The sequence below is a fragment of the Anabrus simplex genome, chromosome 1 (assembly GCF_040414725.1).
Source record: "Anabrus simplex isolate iqAnaSimp1 chromosome 1, ASM4041472v1, whole genome shotgun sequence".
NCBI classification, from domain to species: Eukaryota; Metazoa; Arthropoda; class Insecta; order Orthoptera; family Tettigoniidae; genus Anabrus; species Anabrus simplex.
In genome coordinates this window covers 703,008,923-703,021,938 of record NC_090265.1, presented here as the reverse complement: position 1 = coordinate 703,021,938, position 13,016 = coordinate 703,008,923, and the positions used below count along the sequence as shown (strand labels likewise).

The 13,016-nt window shown below is 39.7% G+C and overlaps 2 protein-coding genes across 3 annotated transcripts in view; one reads left to right on the top strand and one right to left on the bottom strand.

Moving 5' to 3' along the window:
• Positions 1 to 13,016, top strand: part of LOC136857363 (serine/threonine-protein kinase PLK1-like) — a 692,893-nt gene that overhangs the window by 475,666 nt on the left and 204,211 nt on the right. Inside the window, exon 5 of the mRNA XM_068225160.1 lies at positions 1,469 to 1,657. Within this exon, the coding sequence (XP_068081261.1) occupies positions 1,469 to 1,657 (189 nt within the window). The remainder of the gene's footprint in view (positions 1 to 1,468; positions 1,658 to 13,016) is intronic.
• Positions 2,330 to 13,016, bottom strand: part of LOC137496964 (serine/threonine-protein kinase PLK1-like) — a 63,044-nt gene continuing 52,357 nt past the window's right edge. The window contains exons 7-8 of one of the 2 annotated variants that reach the window (XM_068225158.1): positions 11,960 to 12,114; positions 2,330 to 3,124 (exon numbers count right to left, since the gene is read on the bottom strand). In XM_068225158.1, coding sequence (XP_068081259.1) covers positions 11,966 to 12,114 — 149 coding nt within the window. In that variant the 3' untranslated portion in view covers positions 2,330 to 3,124; positions 11,960 to 11,965. The remainder of the gene's footprint in view (positions 3,125 to 11,959; positions 12,115 to 13,016) is intronic. The other variant, XM_068225159.1, reaches the window with a different exon arrangement.

The following is a 13,016-nucleotide window of genomic DNA, read 5'->3' as shown; positions in this document are numbered from 1 at the left end:
AGCTCCATACGGTTGGCTTTCACACACTGCCTTGTAAGCACTGGAGTCTCCATCTCCGAGATACTTTACATACCGAACACCGTACTTTTGGACAATCTCCGAGATACTTTACATGCCGAACACCGTACTTTTGGACAGATCTCCGAGATACTTTACATGCCGAACACCATACTTTTGGACAGAACGACTAAATATTGCCTTCATTCCAGCAGCCTCCCAACTGCCACTTGAACCACTATAGTTTTTACCACAGGTCTCTTAATGTTTCTTACTGTGACTATCACTCACTGATTAAAATATATAAATCTGAATTAATGAAATACAATATTAAAATATTCACGAAATAAAATTCTCAATTGTCAGACTATGTACTCACACTTAGTACTTACCCGATTACTTACACGTACAATAGTCGACGGCGCCAGCTACAAATAGATGTAGCGATAATAGAATGAGAGCATGACAGCATAACATATCGGTTGTGGGAAAAGGAGATTGGCGTTCGGTTTCCCCCTTAAAATGCGAGGATATCTGATATAAAACAATTGTATTTGGTAATGTACAAAATATATTCTTTAAATACTGACTAACTAGCGAGACCTACTGCGATAATACAAAAGAAAATATAAAACTGACATAACTGAAAGAAACTGTAGACATTAAATTTGAAATTTTCTTGACTGGACATTTAAAAGTTATGTGATATAAATGGTGATTCCCAAAGGGAATCTGAAATATTTGTCCCGAATGAGTAAATTTATAATACCAATGTAAATGATCCGTTATTGGACATTATAAATTTTCCAGCTAACTGATTCCTGGTTGCCAGCGTTTCGCCCTCATGTGCTAGGTTTCTTATTTGTTAATGTGCGATCCAGCATAACTCCCAGGTACTTTGGTGTAAAGCAGTGTTCCAGTAAGTTCCCCTTCCATAGTACTTAGAGTTTCTGAGAGGCCTGCGCATGCCGCAGATGGAACGCACAAATTTGAGTCTTGGCTGGATTTGGTTTGAGTTGGTTTTTCTCATAATAGGTACCTAGCTCTTCTAATGCAGCAGTTAAAGAGATCTCTGCTTCATGAAAGGTATCAGTTTGAGTAGTAAGTGCAAGGTCATCGGCATAGATAAAGCTTTTAGTATTTTCTGGTAATGGCTGGTCATTAGTGTAGATGTTGAAAAGAATAGGAGCCAGTACACTGTCTTGAGGTAGTCCATTCCTTTGATTCCTCCATCTGCTTCGGCGTCCTTGGAATTCGACAAAAAAGCAACGATTTTCCAGGAGAGTAGCTATCATCTTGGTTACCTTGATGTCTGTAATCATTCTATAAAGTTTGTGTAAAAATATCCTGTGATTTACTGTATCGTAGGCGGCTGAGAGGTCCACAAAAGCCACACCAGTAATCTTCTTCATTTCAAACCCGTCCTCGATGTGCTGGGTTAGATGTAAAACCTGTGCTGTGCTTGTTGCAGGTAAATTTCACCGACAACACAATAATTATATTATGTCCACACATGGGTGCCGTGACGTACATTGACGAGAAAAAGAATTTCCAGACCTACTGCTTCTCTACAATTTGTGAAAATGGTTGCAGTGCTGCATTGGAGAAAAGGTTGAAGCATGCGCTGGTGTACTTGCCAATCATGGAGACTCGATATAAGGTTAAATAACTACTGCAATGAGTGTTAAAACCCTTTGTAATGTTTCTGTTCTGTTGCTATGAGTGTATATTTTAGCCCTGCTGATTACAATTGTAATTTTAATTGGTTTAACACTGCAGGTCAGTTTGAACTTTTAAATATATGTAACTCTGTTTTGCTCACATTAAGTTTTAACTGATCTTGAAGATCAGGTTGTATTTTAAGTAATGTGAAGTTAAGTAGGGAATGCCCCCTTGTCCGAGACTGTCTCACCACCAAAAATTGATGCCTGCTTGGCCATCAGATGATATAAATGTTGATTCCCATAGGGAATATGAAATATTTGTCCCGAATGAGTAAATTTATAACACCAATGTAAATGGTCCGTTATTGGACATTATAAATTTTCCAGCTAACTCATTCCTGGTTGCCAGCGTTTTGCCCGCCGTGTGCTAGGCTGGGCTCATTAGTTGGTACCTAGCACACCTACCAAGACGCTGGTCAGTGCATACCGTAGGCTAATTGGCGAAATGCTGGCAACCAGGAATCAGTTAGCTGGAAAATTTATAATGTCCAATAACGGACCATTTATATTGGTATTATAAATTTGCTCATTCAGGACAAATATTTCAGATTCCCTATGAGAATCAACATCTATATCATCTGATGGCCAAGCAGGCATCAATTTTTTGTGTTGAGACAAAGTCTCTTAGTGCATTGGCACTGCCGGTGGCTCCAGTTAGCCTACGCAGTGGCCTCCACGGTATGCACTAGCCAGCGTATTGGTAGGTGTGCTAGGTACCAACTGATGAGCCCACCCTAGCACACGAGGGCGAAACGCTGGCAACCAAGAATGAGCTAGCTGGAAAAGTTATAATGTCCAATAACGGACCATTTATATTGGTATTATAAATTTGCTCATTCAGGACAAATATTTCAGATTCCCTATGGGAATCAACATCTATATCATCAGGTTGTATTTTAAGTAATGTGAAGTTAAGAGAGAGAGATCAGAGGTAACATTTCTTCCAAGATGACTCAAATGAAAATGCATGAAATTATTTTATCATAGCACAGAGTCTCATAAACATTTTCCCAAAGTTTCGTTGTAAAAAAATGTACCTAAGTACCATAAAACAATAAAAATTCACGCACGTGCATTTCTGCGCCCACCTGTCAAGTTTTATTCCCATTTCTTCCAGGTACTTTCAAGAACTATTACCTTTTTTGCACTATTATTGTAGGCAAGACTGGAGCATTGACCTAGACGGCTGTGTGTTTGTCCTCATGTGATTTCTTATTGTTGAAACTGTTTCCGTTATCGATGGGCTAGCGACGGAGTCGAGTAGAATCGAGGGCTTCAGTTTCACTAAGAAGCTGCGGAAAAGGGTAAGCAACCCCATCTTCTTCTTCTTCTTCAGGGCGTAAGGAAATTCTGTCATGGTGTGGTACGATTCCTCACCCGCATCCGTATAGTAGTGAACATTCCTAGCAAAAAATAAATAAAATAAATAAAAAAATTACTTACTCTTAATATCACAAAATAAAAGCCAAATATATCTAAGATAGCAACCTGTTCAATGAGTGTAAAGGCAAAAGAAAAAAGAAAACCTAAAGGGTAGAACTTAAACTTTGGTACTATTTGCTGTCAACATGTTTGACATTGTGGTAGGATTATCAGTTGGTAGGGGTGGAGATGGTTTGTAATAGTCGTATGTGAAATGACGTACCTTGCCATTGATGCTTTCACGGCCCATGCTTACAGATATGATATAGGCTTTTGGGCTTATGCCGTGTCAAGAAAATAAGGCGAAATTCTTTACGTCTCGCAGAGAACTGTGCTCTGCGCCATCAGAATAAAGATCTCAACTGTCTATGAGAAAGGCTTCTTAAACAATGAGCTTTTGAATTTAGGTGTTATAATACAAGTGGAAATGGTACGGTCATTCGTCATCAGATGGCTCCCTGGACGCGGTACAGCGCTAGCGTTTGAAGCGGAAGCTAACGGAACCATCAGAAACAGTCTAAGAGAGTCGCATAACATGTGTGCGTCACATGACTGACACAAGCCTGGAATGAAACATCTGGCGATTAGGAGTGTACAAATTTGGAAAAGACCGAGACGAAATAACAATAGTGAAGGGACAGGGAAGGAAACTACCTACGTAAATCCTTAATGGCTGGCAACAAGGTATTATTTAATTGATAGCCAGTGTCCCTGTTGAAATTGTTAGGATTTCTACGTATTTCCACAGCTTCCCGTATAATCCTGGACCTGCAGTGTCTAGTGTGGGTAAGACTTGAGCATCTTGGAATACGACAATGACCTGACGATAGAGCGTGCTCAGCTATTGCTGATTTGTCTGGCTGGTCGAGACGAATATTACGTTCATGTTCCTTGACATGGGTACCAATGGACCGGCATGTTTGGCCGAAGTATACCTTACCGCAAGTACAGGGAATTTCGTATACCCCAGGATGTAAAGTGGGGACAATTTGTCCTTGGTTTTACCCAGACTGTGAGCAATTTTAGTGGCGGTGCCAAAGACTGTTTTTATATTGTGTTTGCGGAGGACCTTGGCAATTCGATCTGTAGTGTTGTGAATGTAAGGCAAGTAGGCAGTTCCCTTCACTTCTTCCTTCTGTGCTCTCTGCTTGGTTGTTTCTCTGGTATGCAGGGCTCTATGAATCTGCAAATCGCTGTAACAATTACCCTTGAACTTGACTCAGCGTGTGTCCATGTCCACCTGGATATCTGATGGCTCACGAATTCGTCTCTCCCTCTAGACGAGTGTCGTGAGAATGCCTCGTTTTTGTGCTGGATAGTAGCGAGAATCTGTGTAACCGCTTGTTTCGGGACAATTTACGGTTACCATAATAATAACAATAATATAGAAATAACCAGTAATAAATAATAATGATAATGTGATAGGAAAATGACGCAGTGGCGGAGAATTCATATAAACCAAATACAGGGAACACTTACAGGCCTAAAAATGACAACTAAGACAGGATGTGGAAGCTGCGGGAAGCCCTTATCGAGGTCCATGGGAACGTATGACGTTATGGGGGAGAAAAGATTTACAAGAAACACCCTCTAGCTCAACTATATTAAAAATGACAAGAAAGTTTTACAAAATACAGTTCCACGACACGGAAACTAGACATACTTAAGTAACTTAACATAAAATTTGATTTAACAAGAAGGTGATGCTACCTTAAAGGTATAGTTTAAAGCGAAAGTATTTAATGGATGAAAGAATTAAAAGTACGGCAATTGGAACCTAAGGTAAACTCGGACTCATCAAATCAAACTTTTAAGATGACATTAAGCGAAGAAATAATGAAACACAAAAGGAATTAAACTAAATGAAACGAAACCGGAAAACATTGAGAATAACATTGCAAAAACACTGAAATAACACTTACTTCGGAAAGGCAGGAGTTCCCGAGGGTAGCCCTCGAGCGAGGGCGGTCGGATGGAAAATGACGCCGAGCACACGCATCATTTTTCGAAGCCGGCCACAAGGCCAGAAATGGCCCGATTACAATCAACCAATAAGATCAAACTTACCCTAGATTCCTGGACCTTTTTGCCAATAGGAACTCTCGTTACCATATATGGTCATTTTAACATCGTTAGCAATTGCACAAGTTCTGGAACATTACGATTACAACACTAAAATTTCATCATAGGAAACCGCGCTTGCAGCACAGGTACAGGATGCTCCAAAATAAATCACCCCACAAATCTTACATCAGATTACATTAAAACTACATTTTAAAAAAATCACTTCAAAGCACTTTTGCATGTTGCAATGTTCATACAGTTCAAAATTTCTTGCGGTTACATGAAATTCCAGTAGAGTCCAGAGTTGCAAAAAAAATTAAATCCTTCAGACAAATAAAAAAAATTAAAATTTACATTTCCAAACACACTGTAGTTTCAGTTCTCCGTCCCACCAACCGGTGACAATCTGCATGAAGATATCAAGGAGGCATGGAGGTATGTTGATGCATTTGTGGTCTGGACAGAAGGTCCTGAGAAACTTCATCCATTTGTAAACCACCTAAATCAGGAACATCCTTCAATTAAATTCACTATGGAGATGAGTCAGACGGATGCCTTCTTTTCTTGGATGTTCTGTTAAGAAAGAAACCAGACAGCTCCTTAGGAAGTACCATCTATCGTAAGCCAACCCACACAAATCGCTATCTTCATGCAGATTCTCACCACCATCCAGCACAAAAACAAGGTATTCGCACGACACTCGTCAAAAGGGCGAGACAAATTTGTGAGCCATCAGATATCCAGGTAGAGGTGGACACGCTCAAAGTCAAGTTCAAGGGTAATTGTTACAGCAATTTGCAGATTCATAGAGCCCTGCATCCCAGAGAAACAACCAAGCAGAGCGCACAGAAGGAAGAAGTGAAGGGAACTGCCTACTTGCCTTACATTCACAACACCACAGATCGAACTGCCAAGGTCCTCCGCAAACACAATATAAAAACCGTCTTTGGCACCGCCACTAAAATTGCTCACAGTCTGGGTAAAACCAAGGACAAATTGTCCCAACTTTTACATCCTGGGTTATACGAAATTCCCTGTACTTGGGGTAAGGTATACTTCGGCCAAACATGGCGGTCCATTGGTACCTGTATCAAGGAACATGAACGTAATATTCGTCTCAACCAGCCAGACAAATCAGCAATAGCTGAGCACGCTCTATCGTCGGGTCATGATGTCATGTTCCAAGATGCTGAAGTCTTACCCACACTAGACACTACAGGTCCAGGATTATACGGGAAGCTGTGGAAATATGTAGAAATCCTAACAATTTCAACAGGGACTCTGGCTATCAATTAAGTAATATCTGGTTGCCAGCCATTAAGGATTTACGTAGGTAGTTCCCTTCCCTGTCCCTTCACTATTGTTATTTCGCCTCGGTCTTTTCCAAATTCATACGTTCCTCATCGCCAGATGTTTCATTCCAGGCTTGTGTCAATGTCATACACCTGTCAATGTCATGTGACGTACACAAGTTATGCGACTCGCATAGACTGATTCTGATAGTTCCGTCAGCTTGCGCTTCAAACACTAACACCGTACCGCGTCCAGGGAGCCATCTGGCGACGAATGAACGTACCATTTCCACTTCTATTATAACGTCCAAATTCAAAAGCTCATTGTTTAAGAAGCCTTTCTTGTGGACAGTTGAGATTTTTCTTCTGATGACGCTGAGCACAGTTATTTTCATTTTTTTTTACAACCAGTAAAACACATTGTGTTGTGAAAATGTGTTAAAATGCAATATTTATAATAAAATACAAAACTCAAGAATACAAACCTCCGCTTTACCCTTACACAAAACAAACGAACAACACGCACATTTTCAACTGAGGAAAGGGCACGAAGATCGGAGCGTCTGAAGAAGTACTGGGAGGACCGCAAAGCCCGAACAATCCCTTCAAAGAGACCTGAACTACGGACTAATTAAAGTGATCCTATGTGGTCATAAAAGAAGAAGAAGAAAATGCTATATAAATACCAAAGAGGATCTTTTCAAATAAAACTTAATTTATGTTCTTTTTAATATTTCATCTGACAATTGTGCCCCCATTGACCTGCCCGCAAATGCTGAAGAATATTTCAGTATATACAATTTAAGTGTAACTGATAAAACACGAAAGGCAGAACAAAATGATGTTCTACGATTTCCTTCAATAGTGACACCGATTCATGAACAGGACTGAAGTAATAGTATATTTTCCTTTTATTTTTCTGATTTTGCATTAATATACATACATTTTCTTTTGTGCATTAGCCGATAATTTAAAATAAATGCACAAATTCTCTTTTTGCTTCATGCATCTTTATTTCACAATTAGCTCTAAGCAAAAGTGATTTCGTTTCACATTAATATCACCAAAAAGACATTAGCCATTTATCAGAATTAATTAAAAAACTATGGTTTTCTTCAAACACTAAATTATAAATACTACAACATGCAGAATGTACAAGACACTAAATCTTTAATTTAAAAATTCTACAACTACCAGCCCCTAGCCAATGGATTCGAAGGTCCCCCAGGGGAGTGCAAAATTACCATTCACATTCAGCTTGGTCGTTGAGGAAGATTGCAAGAAAATCAATCAATAACAGGAATAAATCAGAAGTCAGGCTACCAGCAAAAGAACACAGCATGCAAAAATCAACATACCGTACACACAGAAATAATCCCTACATATTTTTAAAAGAATCTGGCATCAGAAATGAATATGGTTTTCCATGGTACCTTAAGGTCATGCCAGTTTCCTTCCCACACTTTCCTACATCATCGCCATAAAACCTATCTTTGTTGGTGAGATGTAAAGCAACTTATTTAAAAAAAAAAAATTTCCTCGTTAAGGCACCGCCTAGCTTCATATTCAGGGCTGCCGACAGTGGGGTTCGAACCCACTATCCCCCAAATGTAAGCTCACAGCTGTGCTCACCTAACTGCAAGGCCAACTCTCTGTTTAATGAGGAACACACTATGAACTTGAGAATATTAAAGGCCTATAGTAGTCCATATTGCATACCTGCCAACGTTTCAAAAGGGCTATCAGTAAAACTCACGCGCGACAAAAAATGTAACGATTTTCGACGTACCCCGGCTTTACGAAAATAACAATACTTCTGGGCTACAAAATACAATAATTCATGCTTTAAACAGAATACTTCAATGCAATGATATCTACTTACATCATAGGCCAATTATTTGTAGAGGAATATAACAATCAAGACGAAATCCATGTTGAACAGCAGCAGACGTGGTGGATATTAGTTTGGAGCTTACATAACAGGACTTCCTTGATAAATTAAGCACATATGCGATAATTGGAAAAGGCTTTACACAATAAAACCCTTTTAACATAACACAGGCAAGGAATAATATAATACACACTGCAAATCACACGCTAATTCGACCTGAAAATCATAGTTGTGGCCTTTTTAGCTTCCTGCAAAAAGTCTTTAGAAAATGTTTTGTCATAACAGGGACCAGAAGTCATGGTCTTCAATCAAAAATAGATTCCAGAGATTCATTGGACATGGATGATCTGAACTCTGTTCTATTTTTCTTCACAAGGCTGAAATTAGGTTCACATTGTGCATTGCTATGGGGTATGGTGAGAATAGACAGCATTACCCTACAAATTAGGTTATACTTAAGAAGTCCATCGGCTACACAAATTGTTGATATTTGTGCCCAACTGGAATCGCTTGCAACATCGTAATTTGCAACCAAAGTGTCATCAACCTGAACTCATTCACCACCTCATCTGTAGTTTCATTCTCTTCCTCGCATAACATGATAGGAAACCTTCCAAGAAAAACACGAATGGAAGAAAACCGTGAATCTTAAATTTTGTCTAACCTAGCAACTTGAGCATGCTTTAACACATCATCTTTGAGTGGAAACTTGATGATGTAGTCTCAGACAGTGCAAAAGTAGTTTCTCACTGATGAAAAGAAAAGGGATGTATCTGTATCCTGGAGATCATTCGCAATGTTGGAAGTCTGAATGCCAATAACTAACTTATCACGTAAATCGTTGCATCGACCATGTGCAATATTAGTATCACACCCACATACCGTGCAAAAGGCAAATTTTTCTACCTTTCTTCATTTCAGTATGCACGTAAAATCAACAGAATATTATTCTTTAAAGGTCTGGAAGTACCGTTTCTTGCTGGATTTATTCACGATAATCTACAATAGGAATATAGCGTATTAATATGTCTGAGAACAAAATGAAACATCGAAAGGAACTTGGACCACTGAACGTCACATAAAATTATAACAAACACTCAAGGCAGTCAAACACTTCATTAAACATGTCAAAACACACAAAGTCTTAAACAATTAAATGAACACGACACCAACCACGCGAACAAGGAATATGCATATGGTAAAAAACGTACACACACACACGGAACTAATATTATTATTATTATTATTATTTATAACTTAATGGGCTTCGCTAACAGCGGTATACCCAGTCACTGGAACGAATGTAATTATAGTAGACCAACGAATATAGAAAACTGTAAAGCACGAAGTTATAACACAAAAACTCGAACACTTCTGTCGACACCTACGATTCACACGGGAGAACTGTTATGCTGGGCCCTGGCTTTAAATTCAGTTCCAATAACCGCAATAACGACACAAACATCGAAACATGACAGGGTTAAAAATACCAATCACATCAAAGAATGCGTTATCGACTATACTATCGTGGACTTGCCTTCAACCAAGACAGAGCGTGCTTTGACCCACGCAAATAATCAATTGTACAGAAGTGGAGCGATTATCGAATGTTGTTTCAAATGTTTGTCCGTAAAGTCGTAAAATGACACCGTCCAACCGTAAAACCGTAAAATGCTGCAATTTCCGTGAATTTTATGGATAAACCATAAAAGTTGGCAGGTATGATACTGTTTATCAGTGACAAACGCACTAAATCTAATTAGTCATAATTAAGGTATAGGATTTTGATAAATACTTTTTTGCTGAAGAAGGGAATCATGTTTTCTCAAAATATGTACGAATAATATGTATTAAAGGGGTGATCAAAAAACTTCCGTCCGACGGCTGTACAGTCTTAAATCAGGATGCCAATCAGGCAAAATCGCCGTGAGCATTGAGGCAGTCATCCCATCAACGCACCAGGCTGAAGATCGCTGTGTGGTAAAACACCATGTGCTGTTGCATGAAGATGTCTGTAACCGCCAACTGCACATCCTTGTCAACCTTTTAAGGCATTTTTGAAGGGACAAAAGGCATGATAATCGCATGGGGAGTGATCAGGACTATAGGGCGGGTGCTCGAGTGACTCTGCTTGAGTTGGTGTACCTTCTGCGTGACGACCATAGCCGTATGGGATGAGCGTTATCATGAAACAGCAGGACCCCTTGGCGCAGTTTTCCTAGAAGTTTCGCCTTAATTGCCTGATGTAAATTCTTCAGTGTTGCGCAGTACTGTTCCTCAGTGACGCAGACACTAGGTTCCTTGAAATCAATCAGCAATGGGCCCCAGTAATCAAAGAACCTTTCATGCCAACGGTTGGCTCTTTAACTTCTTGGGACGAGGGGACGATGCAGGACACCACCTTTCATCACCTGCAACAATGTGCTCCAGGAACATGTTGTCTTTCACATTGAAACACATCAGGTGTTGCTGGCAAACAGCCATCCATTGTGCTTTCTGTTCAGCATTCATCACCCAGGGTATCCATTGGCTGCAGACCTTACATAGCCTAACTCCTGCCAGAAAGTGTGTTGCACGCTTCCAAAGCTGGTGTCGATATCCATTGCTAGCGCATAAATGGTTATGCACCAGTCCGCCCTGATCGCCTCATCCACTGCAAGCTTGTTGTCCGTTATGGACAAGGCTGGCCTCCTAGATCAACCAGCGCCTTGTGTCGAAACGCAACCAGCACGGAACTTGGTGCACCACTCCACAACGGTGGTTTTCGACAGACGGCCCCATGGCTAAATGCGGAAGGGATTAGTGGGTGGCAGTTGCGTTGTGCCGAGGTACATGCGATAAATGCGGCCCTGTAAACTAGGGCGACGTTATTGCCAAATGCGTCCAAACAGGACCAACGTGCTGTTATTCTGTTCTTGGCTGCCGAAGGACAAACGCTGATGGACATCCATTGGAGAATGAAGACGTTGCACATCAGCTGCAGCAACACCCTCAAATTATTACGCCTTATAGTACTGACAAGGCAGATCATATCATCTCCTGTTTTATCAGTGTAGTGAGATTGTCACCGAGGAACACAATGACGAGGTTTTATTGCACACACCAATTTTTATTTATTTACCACATCCTGTTGTTCTTAATATACATTAGTCTTCGCGAAGAATCCTTTGCAACAAAGCAAGGAGGAATACTAAATTCTGATCTTCCATGATATTATCATAGAAATGTTAACAGTCCTAATAATTCAATGTATTATCTGTCACAAAGCTGGCATCTGACTGACAAGCAATTTAAAGGAGTTACTTTGCTGAGTGGAACAGGCAGGTAGTGAGGTAACTATCTTGCGATCCTTTCGGATCATACATATTCTGATAGCCACTGATATTTGACACACTGGTTCATCATGGTATTTGAGCTATCTGATCGAGGCTAGAATGTGCTGTTAAAAATGGGAAATTGACACATTAAATAGAACAAAGAAGGCACCTCAATGGTTAGTGTTTCGTTCCCTTACAACTAAAATCAGATATGCTTCCTGTGGAATAAATGAAGGAAAGAAATATACTCACTCAAAGTCAGCTAACAGGACAAGTTTGGTTTTGTCGTTGAAAAAAAACGCCAACACTCTTGTCTGACAACTGATAGCCAAAGCCAATTTTGCACGAGTAGTCCATCACCTTCGTGATCCATACAACAGGCTGAGCTGCAGGATCAGTGGCTTCATCTAGACACCAAACAAGTAAACTAGATTAGAAACTGGCAGAAGTTAGCAAAACATATCTATAACAAATACTAGCCCCAAGCAAAACTTCCCTATCAACTGAATCGGTCAGTGGAGAAATGAACAGTCATTTTTAATAAGTTTCCACGGGAGAGATTAAAAAAAACCCACCTTATTTGTGAATAAAATACTGCACTGAATAAATTAAACTTTTTACCATCTAATATGCATCCTATTGCATATACCAATATAGTTAGTGAGGGATTCGAAAATTAAGAAAAAAACACACAGTATTACCCGTTTTACATTTTTCAAGACCCAAGGAATATCTGTGTAAACTGAGGGGATTTGGGGGTGGGTATGTGTAAATCATAGGAAACAACTTGCGTATGTAAAAACTTGCTGGAAAAGGACGTAAACGTTACACAAATGTTTATTAATTTATAGGGTACTTTAATCTTAAGCCTTACCTCAAAGGCCAGCGTAAATTAAATGCTGACACCAGACTGCCTTCGTAATTCTTCTCATCCATCGACCACAAGAAGGGTACCAGTGGGTAGTTAATATATTGTGCATTATTACTTTAACATGGTTCTCTTTCTTAGAGTGACTATAGAATTGTCTAACATGCAATACATTTTCATTCTCTGTTAATATATCTATATAAATAAAGTTATTTCATTTGTTTTGCCAATTTTTCAGATATTTATCCGTTTTAAATCAACTCAAGACCGAATCGGTGGTTTTTATTTTTCATGTGTCTGTCCGTTTGTTCCACCACCACGGCGAAACGGCTGGATAGATCTCAACCAAACTTCATATTTGGAGTATACTCATCCCGAGGAAGGTTTCGATATGCATACCATTATAAAATCTTTGAATAGACAGGGGAGGGGGCTAATAGG